Raw genomic sequence first — 14208 nt, forward strand, 5'->3', positions numbered from 1 at the left:
TCACCCCCACTCCGGCCTATCACCCTCACCTTAACCTCCTTCCACCTATCGCATTTCCAACGCCCCTCCCCCAAGTCCCTCCTCCCTACCTTTTATCTTAGCCTGCTTGGCACACTCTCCTCCTTCCTGAAGAAGGGCTTATGCCCGAAACATCGATTCTCCTGCTCCTTGGATGCTGCCTGACCTGCTGCGCTTTTCCAGCAACACATTTTTCGGCTCTGATCTCCAGCATGTGCAGTCCTCACTTTTTCCTACATTATAATGATGAGTACTATACACCTAAAAACATTTCATTGATTGTAAAACAATTTGAGATCGCTGTGATTGGTAATCCTCTCCTACATAGATGAGGGAGGAATATAGTTTATATTTTGGTTAATAACAGAATTAAAATATCAAAGTGAAAAATGTAGTGCACACTCTTTAAATTTTCTTTCAATAAAATCACTCTCAATAGCTTAAATGTTAATTCTACTTGTGAAAAAGATGACAAAAGAAAGAATTCAGAGATAATAGTTTTCCATTTGGCTCATTCTTCTAGGTATTAACTAAATGAATGGCATTTACACTGGTGTTGCTCGTGAGTGAAAGAACTGAAGTGTTTAACCATTTTCAGCAGTGGAGTTTTGTTAGGGGCTGTTTCTTTCCTAAGGTCACTTGAAATAGCACTTGTATTGCCATAGTGACTGATATAGTGATGGTATTTATATTTTATGCAGTATTAGCTTTTTAAATGTCGCAGCCTCTCGTAGTGAAGTCAGGAAAGCTGAGGACAACTAAGTATTGATATTTACTATGATTACATCAACTGCTTTCTGCCATTTGAGGAGTATTTCCAGCTAATTATACATTCTAATGATTATGTATTCACACAGGCAGACAGTTTTGCTGATGAAACTCAACATTCAGTAGGTCTTTCAATGCCACTCCAAATCAAGACTTACTGTTTAAAGTGAACCTGGCGAATACATAGCTGAGGGATTCTTTGTTGAAACAAGAATTCTAGTTTCTTGCGTACAACAGGCAAAATAATTTTATGTAAGAGTAGTCTTTGTGTGGTAGGGCAATGAGAGAAGAATTGAAGAAGAAAATGCATGACTGTGAAGTGAGGAGTGTGAAAGGAAAAATAGTCACGAAGAGGAAAATTAAGGACAAATGTATGACAATGAAAAGAGAGAGAGAGAGGTGTAATTTGAGATTGAAAGTTTGAGTGCTCACACATCTGTAATCTATTAGTTCTATAATCTTTTTTAATTAAAAAGTAAATCATATAAATATTATAAGTGCAGTTAAAATGAAAATATTTATTGTTATTATCCCAGAAAATAAAATTATTTCTTAAAGAATTAGCAATCTTATTAACTAATACCTTCAATTAATATCCAATAATAAATCATCGTTGTTTCCATAGGACAACCTGTAAAGCCCGAACCCTTCAATCCAGATACACAGGGTGAGTCAACATTTCATTAAAATTTATTGTTTTAACTACAATTGATAATTAAACTGCTTATTAGTTATTAAATCAAATAGTCAGAACTGAACAGAATAGCACGGTGATTCTTCCAGAACACAACAAACAGAATTCTCATATGAAACCTCTGTTATGATCCATTTTCAAGTTTGTGCCTACAATCTTTCCATTATCAAAATTGCTCATTAATTTATCAACATGGCAGTCCTTCTCCAGGTTGCCTCTAATGCCAATATATCTTTTCTTAGATAAGGGCACCAAAACTGTTCACAGTATTCCCACTGTTATCTGATGACTGCCTTGTATAGTTTTAGCAAAGTTTCCCTACTTTTATCCAGTTGATGGCCTAGTGGTATTATCATTGGACTGTTAATCCAAAGACTCAGATAACCCGTTCTGGAGACCTGGGTTTGAATACTGCCATGGCAAATCGTGAAATTTGAATTCAATTCAAATATGAAATTAAGAGACCACAAACCCATTGCTGATTGCTGAAAAAAAACCTTTTGGCTCATCAATGTTATTTAGGGAAGGAAACTGTCATCCTTACTTGATCTGACCTTAATGTGACTCCAGACTCTCAGCAATGTAATTGACTCTTAACAATTAGGGATGGACAAGAAATGCTGGACTAGCTGGTGACATCCTTGTCCTGTGAATGAATAAAAATCACTCCATTCCCTTTGAAATGAAGGCCAACATTCTGAATGCCTTTCCTATTATCCGCTGAACCTAGATGCTAGATTTTTTTGTGACTCATAGGTTAGGACTTTCAAATCCATCTGTTCTGTAGCTTTCCACAACCTTTTTTCCACTTAAGTATTATTGAGCTCTTCTGTTCTTCATGCTGAAATGCATTACCTTACATTTCCCCACATCGTACTTCGTCTGTCAAGATTTTACCCACTCACTGAGCAGATCTGTATTCTTTTGTAGATTCTGTGTATCATTCTCAGAGTGCACTGTGACAGCCTTCCATGAAAAACTGCATTAATCACTGAAATAGCATGAAGATATTTTCTACTCAAGCTGTTCATGGTCCTATACGCCTCTAGAGTAGGTGAGACTTGAACCCTAGCCTCCTGGTTTAGAGGTACAGATACTACCACTGTGCCACAACAGTCCCACAGTCATGCATGAATCTTATAGTGGCACATGAGAAGCAACTTGAAACTTTTGGGCTAGTGCATTCAGAAGTAAGTGAGTCTTTAACGGCACAATATATGATTATTTTCGTTGTGGGATATAGGTTTTGCTGGCTGGTGCAGCATTTATTGCCCAGTCCCAATTGCTCCTTGCCTTGCAATGTTTGCTCAATCTATGTCAGAGGTCACCCAGTTATGGGAAGGATGTTATTAAGCTGGAGAGGGTTCAGAAGAGATTTGCGAGGGCGTTTCCAGGTATGTAAGGTTTGAGTGATAAAGAAAGGCTGGGCCTGTTTTTAACTGGAACGTAAGAGGTTGCGAGGTTACCTAATAGAAGTTTATAAAATAATGAGGGGTATAGGTAGAGTTAATGGGGTAGTTGTCTTTTCTCTAGGATGGGGGATTTCAAGACTAAGGAGCACATTTTTAAGGTGACAGGAGAGAGATTTAAGTGAGACATGAGGGGCAAAGTTTTCACATACAGAGTGTTTCACATTCTGGAATTCTGGAGGAAGTGATGGATGTGGGTACAATTACAATGTTTAAAAGACATTTGGATAAGTACATGAATAGGAAAGATTTGGAGGGATATGTGCTGGGAGCAGGAAGTGGAACTAGTTTAGTTTGGGATTATGTTCAGTATGTACTGGTTGGACCAAATGGTCTGTTTTCACGCAGTACCATACTATGACTCTATGACAGTTAAGACCCAATCACATAGCTGTGAGTCCAGAGTCACATTAAAACCAGACCCAGGCAAGGATGACAGATTTTCTTCACAAAAGGATGTTAGTGAACCAGATGGGTTTTTACGACAATCATTCCACACTTGCTATTAGGCTAGCTTTAATCCTAGGTTTTTATCGAATTCAAATTTCACCATCTACCACAGTGAGATTCAAAGTGATGTTCCTGTCCCTGGGATTCTGGATTACTATTCCAGTGACTTTAACACGACACTACTGCCTCCCTGGGTTGTTGGGTAACAATGCTGAATCTGAAAAATTAATTTTACGGGTGCGTAGTTTCATCGTCATAAAAGAAAATCACTGAGCACATACGTTTTTAAAAACTAGTTTATCTGCTTTTCTTCCACTCACTGAAGAAGGGCTTATGCCCGAAACGTCGATTCTCCTGTTCCATGGATGCTGCCTGACCTGCTGCGCTTTTCAGCAACACATTTTCAGCTCTGATCTCCAGCATCTGCAGACCTCATTTTCTCCTATCTGCTTTTCTTGTTTATTTCTTTTCTGTTAGCCTATTATTTTGTTTCTTGTACAAACATACAATTTGTGGTTCCTGCTTTTGCTTCTTGGTTTGCAGTGTTGTGTATTTCAATGATTCAATTGATGTAATAGCCTCCTTGTTGCTTTTCCTGCTCAAAATTGAATCAGACTCAGTAAAATAAAATAAAATCAGTAAAAACCTCTGGAGACAAAGCTGCAAAGGTTCTCTCAGCAACTGCACGCAGGATGAACACCAAAAGTTATATTGCTTTCCAAAAGCAAAATTTGGCCATTGTTTTGGATTCAAAGGAATGGTACTTATCATGAAGCATTTGAAGGCTATGTGAAATTATTTTAATTAGTTTATTTAGATTGTGATCGTATAACAACAAACAGTTAAATATATTCAGAATACTTGATCATCTGCAGTCTGATTAATATGCGATGTCAATAATGTATGTCATCCAAGAGTTACGTAAATTTGCATATTGATCTGCATGTTTAACAGGCAGCACTGAAGATGGATGGATTGTATATGGTGATTCACAGTACTACATTAACCAAGAGGCAATGTCTTGGGATGATGCAAGGGAGTTCTGCAGGAAGGGATTTGGTGATCTTGCTGTAATTAACAGTGCTTCTGAAAGATTGTTTTTATGGAAAAGGGTAATTGAGTTTTCTTTTTTGAAAATGCTTATATTTATTTGTTGGTTATTTTTATAATTTCTTGAATTATATTACCTCAATATTAATCTAAAATATCATTGCAGATTTCGAAAGTCCAAAACACTCAATTTTTCATTGGTTTGCTTGTGGGTCTTGACAAAAGCATTAAGTAAGTGAAAAGTCATACAATATTTTCTGTCTTTACCCTGACATCTCAGTTCCCTGGTCTGTGATATATTAGCTTTTTGTTGGTATTGGAATAGAACTCTCTCTGTTGCAATAAATATAAAGAACTTTATCCATGTCACCAAGAAAATAGGGGAAATAAAACCATCTAAACTGACCTTCAAAATCAATCAGTTTGCTCATTCATTTTCGAGATATGTGCATTACTGATGAGACAAGCACTTGTTCCCCATTCCTAATTGCCTTGGAACTGAGAGACATGCTAGGGTATTTCAAAGGGCAACTTAGCGTTAATCAAATTGCAATTGTCTAGAGGCACATACAAGCCAGACCCCAGTTAAGAAAAGCAGATTTTCTTCCTTAAAGAAGACCCTCAACCATCATACCTGATCCCAATAGAGTCTTGAAAATTAGAAGTTAAAATAAGATGCTGTATAGGTAGTTAGCCTCAGTGCTCCTGGGCCTGTGAAGTGATTTGAAATTAGTCAAATCTTACTCTCTTTTATGTAGTGGCTAAACAGCATTGTCACTGCATAAATGCACTTCCTGCTGTGTTGTAAACCACATAGACCAGGAAGTTACTTTTTAGATGTCTCTTGATTAAACTTAAAATATAAGCCATAAGTATTAATTTAACCTGGAGTAGTGATTTGTAGAGGAATAAGACAGTGCTATTTTCTGGACCTGTACATTTAAAGAAGCAAAAATGGCCTTTAGTAGAGTGATATGCTCTTCTTGTCGAATATGGGAGTTTAGGGAGAGTTTACGAATTACTGAGGATTATATCTGAGATAAATGCCATTGGTTGTGAATCCTATCAGATCGAATGGATCAGTTGGAGAGACAGTTAGAGGCAATGAGGAATTTACACAAGCAAGGGGATGTGATGGATGGCTGTTATAGGAAGGGGGGGAAGTCTCAGATACAGTCACATAGATGAGTTAACTCCAGGAAAGGTAAGAGAGGTAGGCAGTTAGTGCAGGAGTCTTCTGTGGCTATCTCCATTTCAAACAAGTATGCTGTTTTGGAAAGTGTAGGGGGTGATAGATTCCCAGGGGAACGCAGCATGAATAACCAAGTTTCTGATATTGACACTGGATCTAATGCAATGAAGGGTATGTCGGGTTCCAAGAGATCAATGTTGTCAGGGGACTCTCTAGTCCGAGGTACAGACAGATGTTTCTGTGGCCAGCAGTGAAAAATCAGAATAGTGTGTTGCTTCCCTGGTGCCAGGGTCAAGGATGTCTCCGAGAGGGTGCAGAATGTTCTCAAGGGGGAGAGGGACCAGCAGGAGGTCATTGTCCACATTGGAACCAATGATACAGGAAAGGAAAAGGTTGAGATTCTGAAGGAGATTACAGACAGTTAGGCAGGAATTTAAAAAGGAGGTCCTCAAGAGTAGTAATATCGGGATTACACCTGGTGCTACGGTCTAGTGAGGGCAGGAATAGGAGGATACAGCAGATGAATGCATGGCTGAGGAGCTGGTGTATGGGAGAAGGGTTCACATTTTTGGATCATTGGAAGCTCTTTTGACGTAGAAGTGACCTGTACAAGAATGATGGATTGTACCTAAATTGGAAGGGGACTAATACACTGGCAGGCAGATTTGCGAGAGCTGCTCAGGAGAATTTAAACTAGTAAGGGTTGGGGGGAGGGTTCCAGGGAGATAATGAGGAAAGAGATCAATCTGAGATTGGTATAGTTGAGAACAAAGGCAAGTCAAATAGTCAGGGCAGGCTGGGACAAAGCAGAAAACAAGGGAGGACCGATAAATTAAACTGCATTTATTTCAACGCAAGAGGCCAACAGGGAAGGCAGATGAACTTAGGGCATGGTTAGGAACATTGGAACTGGGATATCAGAGAAGTTATAGCTCCGGGATGGACAGGACTGGCTGCTTAATGTGCTAGGATACAAATGCTACAGTAAGGACGGAAAGGGAGGCAAGAGAGTGGTGTTTTTGATAAGGGATAGCATTACAGCTGTGCTGAGGGAGGATATTCCCAGAAATACATCCAGGGAAGTTATTTGGGTGGAACTGAGAAATAAGAAAGGGATGATGACCTTATTGGGAGTGTTTTATAGACCCCCTAATAGTCAGAGGGAAATTGAGAAACAAATTTGTAAGGAGATCTGAGTTATCTGTAAAGATAATAGGGTGGTTATGGTAGAATCATAGACTGTGATTGCCATAGTGTTAAGATTTAGATTACATACAGTATGGAAACAGGCCATTCAGCCCAACCAGTCTACACCAACCCCCCGAAGAGTAACCCACCCAGACCCATTTCCCTCTGACTAATGCACCTAGCAATATTGGCAATTTAGCATGGTCAATTCAACTAACCTGCACATCTTTGGACTGTGGGAGGAAACCCAAGCGGACACGGGGAGAATGTGCAAACTCCATACAGGCAGTCACCCGAGGATAGAATCGAACCTGAGACCCTGGTGCTATGAGGCAGCAGTGCTAACCACTGAGCCACTGTGGCACCTTAGATGAAGAAGGGTTTGTTAAGTGTGAACAAGAAAATTTTCCAATTCAGTATGTGGACGTACCTACCAGTGAAGGTGCAAAGTGTGACCTACTGTTGGGAAGTAAGGCAGGACAGGTGACTGAGTTGTCAGTGGGGGAGCACTTTGGGGCCAGTGACCATAATTCTATTAGTTTTAAACAGTGATGGAAAAGGACAGATCAGATCTAAAAGTTGAAGTTTTAAATTGGAGAAAGGCCAATTTTGAAGGTATTAGGCAAGAACTTTGAAAAGCTGATGGGGTGCAGATGTTCACAGGTAAAGGGACGGCTGGAAAATGGGAAGCCTTCAGAAATGAGATGAGAGTCCAGAGACAGTATATTCCTGTTAAGGTGAAAGAAAAGGCTGCATGTCGAGAGAAATTGAGGGTTTGGTTAAGAAAAAGAAGTAAGCATATGTCAGGTATAGACAGGATAGATCGAGTGAATCCTTAGAAGAGTATAAAGGCAGTAGGAGTATACTTGAGAAATCAGGAGAGCAAAAAAGGGACATGAAATAACTTTGGCAAATAGAATTAAGGAGAATCCAATGGGCTTTTACAAATACATTAAGGACAAAAGGATAACTAGGGAGAGAATAGGGCCCCTCAAAGATGAGAAAGGCAGCCTTTGTGTGGAGCCACAGGAGATGGGAGAGATACTAAACTAATATTTCGCATCAGCATTTACTGTGGAAAAGGACATGGAATATATAGAATGTAGGAAAATAGATGGTGAAATCTTGGAAAAATATCCATATTACAGCAGAGGAAATGCTAGAGGTCTTGAAACGCATAAAAGTGGATAAATCCCCAGGACCTGATCAAGTGCACCCTTGAACTCTGCGGGAAGGTAAGGAAGTGATTGCTAGACCTCTTGCTCAGGTATTTGTATCATCGAAAATCACAGATGAGATGCCGGAAGATTGGAGGTTGGCTAACGTGGTGCCCCTGTTTAAAAAAGGTGATAAGGGCTAGCCAGGGAACTATAGACCAGTGAGCCTGACATCGGTGGTGGACATGTTTTTGGAGGGAATCCTGAGGGACAGGATGTACATGTATTTGGAAAGGCGAGGACTGATTAGGGATAGTCAACATGGCGTTGTGCATGGGAAATTGTGTCTCACAAACGTGATTCAGTTTTTTGAAGAGATGACAAAGAGGATTGATGAGGGCAGAGCGGTAGATGTGGCCTATATGGACTTCAGTAATCTCATGGAATACAGGGAGAAATAGCCAACTGGATACAGAACTGGCTCAAAGGTAGAAGACAGAGGGTGGTGGTGGAGGGTTGTTTTTCAGACTGGAGGCCAGTGACCAGTGGAGTGCCACAAGGATCAGTGCTGGGTCCTCTACTTGCCATCATTTATATAAATGATTTGGATGCGAGCATAAGAGGTACAGTTAATAAGTTTACAGATGACACCAAAAGTAGAGGTATAGCGACAGCGAAGAGGGTTACCTCAGATTACAACGGGATCTTAACCAGATGGGCCAATGGGCTGAGAAGTGTCAGATGGAGTTTAATTCAGATAAATGCGAGGTGCTGCATTTTGGGAAATCAAATCTTAGCAGGACTTATACACTTCATGGTAAGGTCCTAGGGAGTGTTGCTGAACAAAGACCTTGGAATGCAGGTTCATACTCCTTGAAAATGGAGTCGCAGGTAGGTAGGATAGTGAAGAAGGTGTTTGGTATGCTTTCCTTTATTAGTCAGAGTATTGAGTACAGGCATTGGGAGGTCATATTGCAGCTGTACAGGACATTGGTTAGGCCACTGTTGGAACATTGTATGCAACTCTGATCTCCTTCCTATCGGAAAGATGTTGTGAAACTTGAAAGGGTTCAGAAAAGATTTACAAGGATGTTGCCAGTGTTGGAGGATTTGAGCTATAGGGAGAGGCTGAACAGGTTGGGGCTGTTTTCCCTGGAGTGTCAGAGGCTGAGGGGTACCTTATAGAGGTTTATAAAATCATGAGAGGCACAAAAGACTTTTCCCTGGGGTGGGGGAGTCCAGAACTAGAGGGCATAGGTTTAGGGTGAGAGTGGACCTGAGGGGCAACATTTTCATGCGGAGGGGGGAACGTGAATGGAATGAGCTGCCAGAGGAAGTGGTGGAGGCTGGTACAATTGCAACATTTAAAAGGCATTTCGATGGGCATATGAATAGGAAGTGTTTGGAGGGATATGTACCAGGTGCTGACAAGTAGGACTAGATTGGGTTGGGATATCTGGTCGGCATGGACGGGTTGGACCAAAGGGTCTGTTTCTGTGCTGTACATCTCTAAGATTCTATGACTCTATATGGTTTATGCTGCTCGTGCCCTACTGCTCTCTTCATTGAACCAGGTTTGTTCCCCTGGCTTGATGGGAATGGTAGAGTGCAATATATGCCAGGCCATAACATATGATGTTGAAATAGATTCTGCTGCTGATGGTCCGTGGTACCTCATTGGCGCCCAGTCTTGAATTGCGAGATCTGTTGGAAGTCTATCCCATTTAGCATGATAATAGTGCATTTTAAATATGTGATAGTCACATGGTAATTGGCAGGACGTTTCCTTACACATGTTAAACCTGGTGCCATGAGAGTTTAGGGGTTCTGGGATTGTATACCACTGTGTTTCCACCTTTGCTGGGCTTGTCCAGGTCAAGAAAGTGAATACGGGAATACTGCATTTCAAGCAGCTGCTTTTGTGCAGAACAGACAGAAAAATGATGGCTTCATAATAGGAGAACTGGAAAGCTTGCCTTCTCTCTCTCACTTTCTCTCATTTCCAGTCCCTTGGAGTAAAGGATAGACCCTTTAGAACAGAGATGAGAAGAAACTTCTTCAGCCAGAGAGTGGTGAATCTTATGGAATTCATTGCCGCAGAAGGCTGTGAAGGATAGGTCATTGAGTATATTTAAGACAGAGATAGAGAGGTTCTTGATTGTTAAGGGGATTAAAGGTTATGGGGAGAAGGCAGGAGAATGGTGTTGAGAAACGTATCAGCCATTATGAAATGGTGGAGCAGACTCGAGAGGCCGAATGGTCTGATTTCTGCCCCAAGTCAGGGCAGAACTAATACACCTAATGGTAAGGTCCTAGGGAGTGTTGCTAAACAAAGAGACCTTGGAGTGCAGGTAGATAGGATAGTGAAGAAAGTGTTTGGTATGCTTTCCTTTATTGGCCAGAGCATTGAGTACAGGAGTTGGGAGGTCATGTTGCAGCTGTACAGGACATTGGTTCAGCCATTTTTGGAATATCGCATGCAATTTTCGTCTCCTTCCTACTCGAAGGATGTTGTGAAACTTTAAAGGGTTCAGAAAACATTTACAAGCATGTTGCGAGGGTTGGAGGGTTTGAGCTATAGGGAGAGGCTGAATAGGCTAGGGCTGTTTTCACTGGAGCATCAGAGGCTGAGGGGTGACTTTACAGAGGTTTATAAAATCATGAGGAGCATGGATAGGGTGAAGAGGCAAAGTCTTCTCCATGGGATGGGGGAGTCCAGAACTAGAGGGCTTAAGTTTAAGGTCAGAGGAGAAAGATTTAAAAGGGACCTATGGGGCAACATTTTCACGTAGATGGAGCTATGCATATGGAATGTGCTACCAGAGGAAGTGGTGGAAACAGGTACACAATTACAACATTTAAAAGGCATCTGGATGGGTATATGAATATGAAGGGTTTAGAGGGATATGGGCCAAGTGCAGGGAAATAGGGCTAGGATGATTTTAGGATATCTGATTGGCATGGAGGAGTTGTACCAAAGGGTCTGTTTCTGTGCTGTATACCTTTGTGACTCTATGACTCCATGTCTTATGATCTTATGGTCTATCTCTCTCAGCCTCTCCAAAATCATGTGATGAACCAAATTCTCCAAGAACGCCAGAATATCTAAGAGTTTTGCAAATGCCAACCAAACAACTCATCAATTTACCAGCTACGGTCTCAGGTTGAAATCTAACAAAAAGTAACAAAGGTTGATGAGGGCAGAGCAGTGTACATGATCTATATGGACTTCTGTAAGGTGTTCAACACGAATCATTATGATAGACTGGTTAGCAAGGTTATATCTCATGGAATACAGGGAGTACTAACTATTTGGATACAGAACTAGCTCGAAGTAGAAGGCAGAAGGTGGCGGTGGTGGAGGGTTGTTTTTCAGACTGGAGGCCTGTGACCAATGGTATGCCACAAGAATTGGTGCTGGGTTCACTGTTTTTCATTATTTATGTAAATGATTTGTATGTGAATATAGGAGGTCTGGTTAATAGGTTTTCAGCTGACACCAAAATTGGAGCTGTAGTGGTCAGCAAAGAAGGTTATTTCAGAGTATAATGGGATCTTGATCAGGTGGGCCAATGGGCCGAGGAGTGGCAGATAGAACTTAACTTAGATAAATGTGAGGTGCTGTATTTTGGAAAGGCAAATCAGGGCAGGACTAATAGCCTCATTGATAAGGTCCTGGGGACTGTGGCTGAACAAAGAGATCTTGGAGTGCAGGACCATAGTTGCTTGAAATTGGAGTCACAGTTCAATAGGATAGTGAAGAAGCAAGAATAAGCAAGAATAGTATGCTTGCTTTTATGAGTCAGTGCATTGAGTAAAGGAATTGCAGGGTCATGCTGCGGCCATTTTTGGACTATTGTGTGCACAGGGCATTGGTTAAGCCACTTTTGGAATGCTGTGCGCAATTCTGGTCTCCCCGCTTTTGGAAGGATGCTGTGAAACTTGAAAGGGTTCAGAAACTATTTACAAGGATATTGCCAGCGTTGGAGTGTTTGAGCTACAAGAGTAGGCTGAATAGGCTGGGGCAATTTTCCCTGGACCATTAGCAGCTGAGGGGCATGGATAGGGTAAATAGCCAAGGCCTTTTCCCCTGAGTGAGGGTGTCCAAAACTAGAGGGCATAATTTTAAAGTGAGAGGAGAAAGATTTAAAAGGGACCTAAGGGACAACTTTTTCACACAGAGGGTGGTGCATGCATGAAATGAGTTGTCAGAGGAAGTGGTGGAGGCTGGTAAATTATAGCATTTAAAAGGCATCTGGATGGGTATATCAATAGGAAGGGTTTATAAGGATATGGGCTAAATGCTGGCAAATGGGACTGGATTAGTATAGGATATCTGGTCAGCATGGATGAGTTGGAGTGAAGGGTCTGTTTCTGCACTGTACATCTCTAAGACTCTGTGACTCTCTGAACTTTAAACTGGGCATTCTTATTGTTTCCTCGTTTACTCTACACTCCTCCCTTTCAAAAGTCATACCCATATTTGTATGTGTTTGATAGTATAGTATAAATTTATTTTCTTTCAAGAACACCATGTAGTTGGCTCCTTAATTTTGAACTAGTTCTATACATTTATTTAAAATGGGATATAGCTACATGCTTAGTAGAATGTTTAAAATATTTTTTACTGTTGCTAAACGAGGAAGTTAAAATAAACTGGGACCTGATCCCTTGCTTCTAACCTGCTCATTGCATTACCAGCACTGAATTACAGCGCACCTGCAGTTTTGAGTTGTGTTTTTGTGATAACGCTCAAGCAGATTTTGTTATTGATTTTTGAAAATCAAATGCAGGTCAAAGTTGACACCGTGCACCTCATAAAGGCAGCACAGAAGTTTAGCAGGAAAAACTGTTGTTTGTACCATCAATCACAGGAAATCACCATTGGATTATTGGATTTTAGGCCAATACTATAATTGCAAATATCATTGGGACTAACTTTTTCAGCAAAGGGATAGAATACAGGGGCTTCAATTTGACCCTACAAGGTATTGTCATAGCAGAATGAAAGCAATTGGAGTCTCATTTAGAAGATTGCAAACACTTCAAATATTGTAAGGTAGAATGAAGTAAAATGACTGATATTTTCTCAGATATTGACACTTGTTTTTGAAATGTTTTTCCAGATGGATAGACAATACTCCAGTGGATTATCTCGCCTGGGAAAATCATGAACCGAATTTTGCAAATAATGACGAGAACTGTGTTACCATGTACAGTCACTTGGGTAAGAAAATACTGTGCTTGATTGCAGACTTCAGCATGTATTTACCAGGTGTGGATGAAATAGTTGTTAATGAGAGAGTCAAGCCAAATTCCTTTGCTGAAGTGCATGTGTGTTTCATGATATAATAAAGTTTTGCCATCTTGGGAGCTGGAACAGGACCTGGAGGGCATGAACCAGTAGCATTATATTAAACGGGAGGGCTAGACTAATTAAGCTGTGTTGGTGGGACTAGGTGTTTAAGAAAGATGTAGTAAAGGGGTTGACGGTTATCAAAGAAGGCCTGTGGGATATTTATCTTTATTAGCCATGCCATAGAGCATAAGAGCTGGGAGGTTATGCCGAATGTACAGTGTTCAGCCTAGACACTATTCTATTAAGATATTAAAATGATTTATGAAGATGTTGCCAGGGCTGGAGAATATTAATAATAATGACAGTATGGATAGTCTAGAATTTTCTTTTGCAACAGAGGAGATTGAGGGGGGATATAACTAAAGTGTATAAAATGGTAATGTGCTACATGGGTCTGGTCAAAGATACTGACTAGCATCATGACAGAAAGGTGGCTGAGAGAGACAGGACATGTACTTTGGTGCTTGGATGTACACTATTGGACGGGAAAAGAATGTGGGCTGACAAAAGAAGATCTGGCAAAGTACATATAAGGAGGTCATCATCCACTTTGGTTATAGTGAGAGATTGTGAAGGATTTTGTGAAGGGGGAGTCTAATTACCTGTTGTGCCACCTGACTGGGGATTTTAATCAAATTAAGTAAGTATAGATATATATAAGAAGGCTCCATTCTCCTTGTTGAGGGCCTCATACCAGGAGGTATAAATTTAGATTGAGAAATTAGAGGGGATTTGAGGATTTAAGGGGATTTTATGGTGGGAGATCTGGAATTCTCTGTAAAAAAGGCTGGTAAGGGTTAACATCCTCATGACATTTTTGAGAAGAACTTGAATTTTCACTATAAGGGACATAGCCTACATGA

The 14208-nt window shown here is 40.6% G+C and overlaps 1 protein-coding gene across 1 annotated transcript in view; it reads left to right on the forward strand.

Annotated features, from left to right (window-relative positions):
• Positions 1–14208, forward strand: part of mrc1a (mannose receptor, C type 1a) — a 151084-nt gene that overhangs the window by 89803 nt on the left and 47073 nt on the right. Inside the window, exons 16-19 of the mRNA XM_043690393.1 lie at positions 1412–1453; positions 4354–4511; positions 4616–4680; positions 13113–13213. Of these exons, the coding sequence (XP_043546328.1) occupies positions 1412–1453; positions 4354–4511; positions 4616–4680; positions 13113–13213 (366 nt within the window). The remainder of the gene's footprint in view (positions 1–1411; positions 1454–4353; positions 4512–4615; positions 4681–13112; positions 13214–14208) is intronic.

This window comes from Chiloscyllium plagiosum, chromosome 5 (genome assembly GCF_004010195.1).
Source record: "Chiloscyllium plagiosum isolate BGI_BamShark_2017 chromosome 5, ASM401019v2, whole genome shotgun sequence".
Taxonomy (NCBI): domain Eukaryota; kingdom Metazoa; phylum Chordata; class Chondrichthyes; order Orectolobiformes; family Hemiscylliidae; genus Chiloscyllium; species Chiloscyllium plagiosum.